This window comes from Suillus paluster (assembly GCF_016628075.1).
Source record: "Suillus paluster strain FC165 chromosome Unknown EDB91scaffold_761, whole genome shotgun sequence".
Classification (NCBI taxonomy): Eukaryota; Fungi; Basidiomycota; class Agaricomycetes; order Boletales; family Suillaceae; genus Suillus; species Suillus paluster.
In genome coordinates, this window is record NW_024538321.1 from 1 (window position 1) to 8,892 (window position 8,892).

General features: G+C 49.3%; 3 protein-coding genes across 3 annotated transcripts; 1 reads left to right on the top strand and 2 right to left on the bottom strand.

Moving 5' to 3' along the window:
• Nucleotides 1–58: 58 nt before the first annotated feature.
• Nucleotides 59–1,225, top strand: EDB91DRAFT_1259545 (uncharacterized protein; the record flags this gene model as incomplete). The annotated part of the gene is made up of 6 exons (XM_041324389.1): nucleotides 59–292; nucleotides 367–388; nucleotides 477–550; nucleotides 610–642; nucleotides 715–950; nucleotides 1,012–1,225. The coding sequence occupies 6 exons, from the start codon at nucleotides 59–61 to the stop codon at nucleotides 1,223–1,225; spliced, it is 813 nt and encodes a 270-aa protein (XP_041168242.1).
• An 845-nt stretch (nucleotides 1,226–2,070) lies between these two features.
• EDB91DRAFT_808893 (uncharacterized protein) lies at nucleotides 2,071–2,699 on the bottom strand. Its single transcript, XM_041328462.1, has one exon. The coding sequence runs from the start codon at nucleotides 2,636–2,638 to the stop codon at nucleotides 2,165–2,167; it is 474 nt and encodes a 157-aa protein (XP_041168243.1). The 5' UTR covers nucleotides 2,639–2,699; the 3' UTR covers nucleotides 2,071–2,164.
• Nucleotides 2,700–8,029: 5,330 nt separating this feature from the next.
• EDB91DRAFT_1190266 (uncharacterized protein) lies at nucleotides 8,030–8,598 on the bottom strand. Its single transcript, XM_041320530.1, has 2 exons — nucleotides 8,397–8,598; nucleotides 8,030–8,345 (listed from the first exon to the last, which is right to left on the bottom strand). Exons 1-2 carry the CDS (start codon nucleotides 8,552–8,554, stop codon nucleotides 8,201–8,203), a joined length of 303 nt encoding a protein of 100 aa, XP_041168244.1. The 5' UTR covers nucleotides 8,555–8,598; the 3' UTR covers nucleotides 8,030–8,200.
• Between the last annotated feature and the right edge of the window lie 294 nt (nucleotides 8,599–8,892).

Here is an 8,892-nt window from a genome sequence, read left to right on the forward strand (position 1 = left end):
GTGCCTCATACCTTGTTCAGTCTTCAGCAGCTCGAGGATTACACCGCGCCATGGATGCATGCGAGCAACGCTTGATTCCAACGGCTCAGAAACTCTCTTAGCCTCCTCCACAACCCCACCCTCGCCGAACCTTGCCAAACCGCCTCATCCACTGGCACGCTTGGCTGATCCACCACATCCGCTGGTACGTCTGGCCGATCCGCCACAACAGGCCACCTTTGCCCTCGTCCACGATAGATCTGCGGTGTTGATGGCAAAAGAGTCGAGCATTGGGCCAATATCTATTGATCATGTTAGTGATCCGCAATCTACACAACACACAGGTCACTTACAGGATCCTGAGGGCCCATCTTCTTCACAATTTAGTTCGCGATGTATAGATTTATAGGTGAGTGGATGGTCTGAACGTGTATCATCGGTACTTACTGATATTTGCCACTTGATAATCGGTGTTTCCCGACAACTTCTTTTTTCAGACAACAAGCACCGCTTTCCCATAGCGCGGTGCTTCTGTACCACCACCAACCACGAGCACGACCTCTACACCAAGGTAAGTCACGTTCACCCTCATTTATACATTCAAAATGACGCAAAACTACTACAAGACAGCTCCAGGTGCGCTTGGCCACCCTTCTACGAGTGGTGTGCATGTTTGGCACACCTGCATCATGAGCCCTTCAAGTTGTTACGACGCTTTACCTTTGGAACCCTCAGGACGTCCCTTTCGTTTTTTTGACATCATCTCGTCCAGCCGTGGCTGCCCCCTCCACTGACTCCATTCTTGCATCTCTTCCCAGCATTTCACTCCACGGTCGTAATACTCAACTTCCCTCTCCCATATCTCCAACAACACAGCCATCTCCCACGCCCGCCCCATGCATCCCAAATTTGTATTCCCTTCATTCGCCCGAGATCCCCCTGACGCCCGGTTCGAGCGATCAGGCCCTATGGTGCGACGTTGCGCCAATGGTTTGTCCACGAGGTTCTTCGTTGCTCTCGTACATCAGACAGCGTTCTGCAAACAGCGCTTCGTTACCTGGAAGCTATCCGCGTCAAGGTCCCAGAGGTGGTCACGCAGGAGAAGGTGGATCCTGGGTCTACTTGTGAAAAGGAATCGGTTGAACGCATCGTTCAAGGTGAGGTCAGCGCTGGCCTTGATGGACCTACCTCTTCCACGGAAACATCGATGCGCCGACGTTCGAATCGCGAAACGGCGAGGACTTAGTACTTCTAGTACTACTACATTTTATTACTACTTATTGCACTTTTCTCGCTTTTTTTGAATGGTCGTGACTTGTGAATTGAGCACTCTGAATTCACTTTTCAGAAAGTCTATTAAGTGTAAAAAGTGATGTTTTAAGTTTGTTCCCTCAGAAATTAAGTAAAATAAGGCAAAAAAGCGACCGGTTGTTTTCCTGATGTAAGTATTCATACAGACGACAGTGTACCAAAACTGAGAAGAATCCAGCATGTCTCGGTATTACTGTACTGGTCAATGAGATATGCGCCGCTTGATAGGGGTGGAAGTGTAAGTGGAGCTTGTAAGTCCGCCGAGGCCCGATCTAGATTGCGAAAGTGGCACCAAACGTAAGGGAAATATGGAGCTCAAGTGGAGCGCGCACATGGGAATCACACGATTTGAGTCCGCGGAAGCAAACGTTCTGTCCTCATAAAATGTAGATAACACTGTTGGCAATTGTGAAAACTATGGTCATACGGGGCCGTCTCCGCTGTCCGGACAACTTCGCACCTGCAAAGTCGAGGTCTGACTACCGTCACGAAAGGTATGAGTAGAATGATTTATAAGGCTGATGTCGATCGTGGACGTGCCGGGGCTTTCTGCCGAGGATATGGGCGGCAGGCTGAAGAAGGCTATCGCTTGGGTGTGGTCACCAAAACCTCGGAATAGGTTTGAAGACATACTAGTAGGAGCCAGGAGGGTTGCATCGGAAGACTCAGAGAGCCAAAGTAGGATTATTCCGAGAACCTCGCGATAAGAAAAACGTTGAGAGTATGGAATACGTACGACAAAAGAACACATGCCTGATAACTGCATCAAAGTGAGTGGGGAGATTGGACCGGCTTTTCAGGAAACATTCAGCGAACTTGCCATCAGATGTACCAGTATTTAAGAGTTGCTCCAGTGTCTCCTTAGCGTCCTGACTTATATAGTTTGGCGATTGTTAGTCTGCGGCATGGATTTACCGACGACGGCAACGAAACTCGCCAAGTCAAGTGGAGCGTCAAGTGAAACGAACGTCAGAAAAACAAATGATAAAAGTTGGTAGTAGGCGTTGCATCGGCGGGAACGGCTGAGGGCTCGCATAGCTTTGACTACGGTGAAAGCTCGCCAAGGTTGAAAAAGTGATGACCGTATTGCACCGCTAAGCAGTACTTTCCCGTATGCAAAATTATAATGGGAACAAATTTGGGAGAGGTAGCATATGAGAAAGACCGAAACAAGTTCCTGGAGTTGCCGAAGGTGAGGAATGAATTGTGCAACGAGAAGGTGCCCTCGAAAGATATGGCCACAAACTGTGTGAAAAACGCGCCTTGGAAGGTGGAAAGTCCTCCGTTGTAGAACTACCACTAGCGGGTTGGGACGCGAAAGGCGAGACCTTTCAGCTGCAATGTACATCTTATGCACACGCAACTTAAGAATCGAAGGGATGTCTGGAGTGATAGCACCATGAGCTAACGACGTACGCGAGAAGTGACTGCGTGAGCAGCTCCACGTAAGGAAGACATCTGACCTTCCCAATAAGTAATAGTGGGCGATGACGTGAATCGCCAACTATTAAATTAGTCGTTTCCGCTAAAACCCAAACACCAGCATTAGACGGTGGGTGTATGGGTTACTTTCGTGGGTACCTTCTCTGGTGAGTTCATTGTGTTTAAAATGCCATTGTCCTCTGAGGTGGTCATTTTCAGTCCTTTCTGCTCTCTCACACCCCCGACTATCACACTGCATGACCATCATTCTGTCATGACTGAGATTATACCCAACGCCAGAAGGATGGTCATCAACAGATGCAACCTCTTCAACGGGGACGACCCTTCAACATCACTCATGCCAGCTATAGAACCTCTAAAAATTCAAATCGAACCCATGCCAACATCCCAAAGCCTAAGCAACCTCCACAAACGCCCGAAAAAGCTTAAACACACTCCCAAACGCCGAAAACTTCACCTCAGTCCCCGCACCAACCACCACCACCTGCCCCTTCCTCATGCCCAGCCTCTTCGCCCCCCTCTGCCCACACCACCGTCCCCTCTCCCTCCATGGTAACCACTATACTTAGCCCTTTCAGCTTATGGTGCCTCTCGGTGCCTCCTTGTGCGACGATGACTTGCATGACTGCTAGCTTGTCGATGGGAGGGTTGTAGCGAAGCGATCCGTCGTAAGTCACTTCATGTTCGTGAACAGGCTGTAGCAATGATCAATCTCATGGTGGCAGGGTATCAGAGTGCTTATACCCTTGGCATTGCTAAGAACCAGACTGCGCTCTCGTGCGTCACAACACGACAACACGACATCTACAGTCGGGCGGCTGCGAGAATACCTTGGCACCTAGTAGGAAGAGTTTTACCGTCACGGTCAACGTTTTAACTACTGTTTTCCTCGAGTCTTCCTGCCATCTGGTCTGCATAACGGTCACCGAGGCTTACGACGTGCGTGATCTGACGTTATGACAATACGTCCGACACGAACGTCCTAAGCGTCGCAAAAGTCGAACACAATTTCTGTCTAAAGCCACGTAATGTAGCACATGCTACATCGCCTCTTAACGCACGCCAAAGATACATATTTGAAAGTGAGCGGCAGAATCTGCCCGCCGTGAACTTTATGTCTCCAGCATCTCCTCCAAGTCGCAATCCTATTCCAACATATCTAAAAGGTAATCCTAAAAAAACTGTGGAACCTTCGAATACCCTTACATCCACGCTTTCAAGGGCCCAAACCACGAAATCCTACATTTGCGCAGAGTATTACCCTTCGTATAGGAGTTAGCTACATCGACTTATCAGCGACACGAATTCCTCCGGCTCGTCTCATACATTCAGACTCAACAGAAGCACATCTCAGTCCTGCTCCAAGTCTACGACTGCTAAGTAAGTGGGATCCTGTCTTTTGCTCACACCTCTAACGCTTTCAACTCAGACAGGAATTCGTCTGCTCACAACTATAAAGATTATCCGGGGCAATGGCAACAGTGTTGGCGCGCATGAGCCGTCGCAGCGCAGTAATTGGCCATAGCAAACATGAGGGTAAGTCCGGAAGCTGGAAACTAATGATGATAATTCCCTCGAGGTACCCGTACTGACCTTGTTGCAGTACTGAAGGTATTGGACGCGACTATTTGGCAATTCTCGTAACAGACGGTGATCTAAGTACTGACATACACCCGGCTGTCTGCAAACGAACACTGCTCCTCCTGTTGGGTATCTCGTCTCCCCCACCTTCTTCACATCACGTTCAGCAGTGATTCTTCACAGCTACTGTATGCGGACAAGTCGGCACCCCGACTTGAAGGCTGCCACTCGCCTAATGCGCTAGCATGTCAACAATGAGCTGCACAATATCCAGAAAGCACTTACAGTGTAATACATACAGGATGCTGACGTTCCTGTATCATTGTCGAGGTAACTGCCAGCCTATCGGTGACTTTTTTCAATAAAGATGCGTGGGTGCGACGTACAAGCAATGTGTGAGCGTGCTGTATGGGGTAGTCTCTTGTAGTTTCACAACACTACCGTTGATCTTCATTGCGGTTGGGCAATCTATGCACGCATTGGCGCTAGCGAGGAAGCTGAGCAGCGCAAACATGATAGAGCGGGAAGTAAACATGATGAATTTTGTGGAAGGGAATGAGGCAAAGCCATAGTAGTAGCAGGCAGGTGTTTTATAGGCTGAGACTTCCAGCGTGAACGTAAAGGTGTTGCTCGGATGCCCTACTTTAGGCGAAAACGGTTGAGCCAGAATGCATGATGATCTCCGCAGACTCGAGAAGAACTGTGAACCTCATGAGAAGTTGATGTGCGGCACGATGGAGTCGTGGGGCACGAATAAATCTCCGGTTCCTGAGAGGCCTTGGCTTCGCATTTCTCGTCAGATGTGTGCACGTTCACCGGACGTTGTGAACGACGTTCTCCGTATTATGACCATCCTTGAATCGATATTTATAACACTGTTAGAAAGTCGCTCCGTAATCTGGCGGAAATTGTGAAAAATTGTTGTCATGAGGGCCGCCATCTGCGCCGTACGGACAACTTCATAGCTGCAAAATAGAGGGCTGGCTTGCCGTCACAGAAGGAACGAGCAGGATCATAAATAAGCTCGATGTCAACTGTGGACGTGCCGGGATTTTTCCGAGGATATGGGGCAGCAAGGGGTACCAGGCTGAAGATGGCTATCGCTTGTGTGGTTACCAAGACCTCGGCATAGGATGGATGTCATGGATGCCAGGAGGGTTGCATCGGAGCGCCAGGGCAGGCTGATTACGAGAAGCTCACGATAAGAAAAACATCGAGAATATGGAATCCGTAAGACAGGCGGATACTTTCTTTATCACTGCATCATAGCGTGTGAGGAGATCGGACCTGCTTCTCGAGAAATATTCAGCAAACATGCCATCAAATGTACCAGGGTTTGGCGGTTGCTCCAGTATCTCCTGAGGCCCCTGACTTACATAGTTTTACGATTGTCAGTCAGCGACATGTGTTCAGAGACGCCGGCAATGAAACCCCGAGTCACCAAGTCAAGTGAGGTCACAGGTGAGAGGAATGTCAGAAAAAAGTGGATAGTAGATGTTGCCCCGACGAGTACAGCTGGGTGATGGGAAATGCACTCATCTGGAGGGTAGTACTAGAAACAGAAACATCGATGCGCAAATTTCATGTTAATGGTCGTACTGTGTGTTCATCAGTCATCTTCATGAATACTAGAGTCTCGCCAGACTTCTGCTTTGCTAAGCTCCCTCAGCTATCTTCATGAAAGGGGAAGAACGAAGAGAAAATCCAATGCAACTCTGAACGATGGGTATGAATTTCAGAATCTCAACGGCCTCGTCAATTTCACGCTCACGCTCTTCGTACGGAGAGAACCCCCACTGCCCGGAGTCAAATTCCACAGCCGTCTGACCCAAAATAAGCCCTCACGCATAGGAACACCATCGAGCTCCACCAAAATTGATGACGCATTTGAGCCCATCGTTCTAGCCACCACACCCGGTCGGGCTGTTTGTAGGTTATTGAGGATACCATAACCGCAGTCGCAGTCTTCCCCGATAGACGATGTTTGATCACAGGCTCGTACGACAAGGCGATTTGTCTGCGGGACTTTCAGAACGGCATTGTGTTGAAGACCATGAAGGGGCATGACATGAGAGTGCGAGCAATTGTGGTACAAGGAGATAGGGAATTGATAGCAAGGAGCAGAGAGCCCAGCGCGTGGGATGGAAATAGTGGTGAATCTCCTACCGAGGCCGTCACCTCTCTGCGGTCAAGGATTTGGTTCATTTATTGACCGAAATCATGCACCGACTGGACGCAGGGCTCGCATGGCCTCGACTACGGTGAGAGCTCGCCAATTTGAAAAAGCGATGACCGGATTGCACCGCTAAATACTTGCATGGGTGCAGAATTCCAAATGGAGACGGATTTGACAGAGGGGTAGCAGGTGAGAAAGACTGGAACCAGTTCCTGGAGTTGCCAAAAGTCAAGACTGAATTGTGCGATGAGCAGAACGCCGGAAGGAATGTCGTGGTACCCTAGAAAGATATCGCCACAGAGTGCGAGATAAAACGCGACTTGGAAAGTCGAAGGTCCTCCGTTGCAGAACTAGTGGCGGTTTGGGACGCGAGAGGTGAGACCTTTCGACTTCAATGTGCATTTTATATACGCGCACCTTGGGGGTTGAATGGATATTTGGAGTGATAGCATCATGAGCTACATGAATCTCAGTCTCGTGAGACATGTGCAACGACGTACGCGAGAGGTGACTGTTCGTGATGCACTGGAGTAGCAGCTCCATATGAGAAATGGCTCATGGTGCATGTATCCCTGCAGGATAGATAGCGATTGTGACATTCGACGGGCCTTGAGCACTAGCAACTAGATTCGGGGGGGGCAGCTACACTGTATACCAATTTGAGGCGCGGTGACGTGTTTTGAATGCAGTGGAGGTACAAGTTGGAGTCATGGGCAGAGGCACAGCGAGGGTTACATTTTCGAGGAAGCCGTGGATGATAGAAGGGAGCATTCTTGCTGCAGCCTTGATGGAGGTGTGGAAGCAGACAACCTCTGATGTCCTGGGCGTCTATGAAAAAACGAGTGCGGTAAAGCAGCATAAAACGCACATTACACGCACCTCTGTAGCTTAGAGCAAGACATTTACAATCCCTCCATCCAAGCCCACTTCGACCGTGTTCAACCTCCAGTAAAATGTCGAAGCTCATTCCATTCCCGGCACCACGCCCGATCGAGAGTTCAAAGATCATACTACAGACGCCACACGCCCTGTAGCAGTTTTGCCCGACAGACGACGTATGGTGACGGTCTATCCATTGGTACTGTTTTGGAGCCAGAAAACACGACGGATGATCATGGTCACGGAACGAGTGTGAAGTAGAAGCCAAGTCAAAAAAAACCTTGCGAATACTACTGGTAGTAGTGTACGATACTACGAAGCAAGAAAGACGAGCTACAAAACTTACTGAGTCACCGTATAGACGTCCGAATTCTAGACGTACGTTCTCGTGCCTCGATCTTAGTATGTAGAATATAAGCTCTGACAACAAGTCGCTTCGTCTGTGGGACTGGAAGACGGATGCTTACGAGTCACCATCTGGAGTTGCGTCACTGATAGGCGTTCTATAGGTTCAGTGAGAAATGACTGATCGGAGCTGGCGAATTGGTTTCCGAGCTGGAATGGGTCGTGTCATCGTGGCATGCCACCCTTCTGTGACGATTCTAGTAAGTGGTGAGGGTATTTTAATAGGGGGTTGAGATGATGCAGCTGCCGAGGTAAGATGTGATTAAGCATTTGGGATTTCTCGTAATAGATTAGTGATCTAAGTGCTGGCATACACCCGGCTGTCTGCGGACGAACATTGCGCCTCCTGTTGGGTGTCTCGTCTCCCCCACCTCTTCACATCACGTTCAGCAGTTATTTTTCACAGTTGCTTTGCCCGGACAAGACTTATACCCATCCCAAAGCAAGCCGTTCTCCTGATGCCATCACTAGCGTGTCAACAGAGAACAATGAGGGGAACAATATCCAGAAAGTACTTACAGTGTAATAATTGCAGTACGTTGCCGAGCCGTCACTATTCCGGCCATCGTAACTGCCGGCCTATCAGTTAATTTATTCAATGAAGATATTGGGTGCGACGCACGTGCAAAATGTGTACTCGAGTTCTCGCCAGATATCGTTCGTCAATAGTTCCTTGGCACTGCCGCCAACATTCAATGTGGCTGGGCACTGTACACACGCATTGGCTCCAGCGAGAAGGCCGAGCAGCGCAAACATGATGGAGCGAGAAGCAAACATCATGCAGTTTGTGGAAGGAATGAGGCAAAGCCATGGTAGCAGGCAGGGTTTTATAGGCTGAAACTTCCAATGTGAACGTAAAGGCGTTGCTCGCTTTGCCGCTGAGATGCCCTACTTTAGGCGAAAACAGTTCAGCCCCAATGCATGAGAATCTCCGCAGACTCGAGAAGAACTGTGAACTCATGAGAAGTTGATGTGGGAGGGAGATGCGCGGCACGATGGGGTCGTGAGGCACTGATGAATCTCTAGTTCCTGGGTGCAGATATGTGCACGTTCATCGGACGTCGTGACTTCCTAAACAACACTCTCCGTAACATCCTTGAATCGAAGAAGCTCAGCGC

Excerpts from the sequence above, each read along its gene's own strand:
- EDB91DRAFT_808893 (XM_041328462.1), bottom strand. The coding sequence starts at position 2,638 with ATGTACATTGCAGCTGAAAGGTCTCGCCTTTCGCGTCCCAACCCGCTA.
- EDB91DRAFT_1190266 (XM_041320530.1), bottom strand. The coding sequence starts at position 8,554 with ATGATGTTTGCTTCTCGCTCCATCATGTTTGCGCTGCTCGGCCTTCTC. Across the intron at positions 8,346-8,396 it reads CTCGAGTACACATTTTGCAC|TTACGATGGCCGGAATAGTG; the intron begins GTGCGTCGCACC and ends ATAGGCCGGCAG.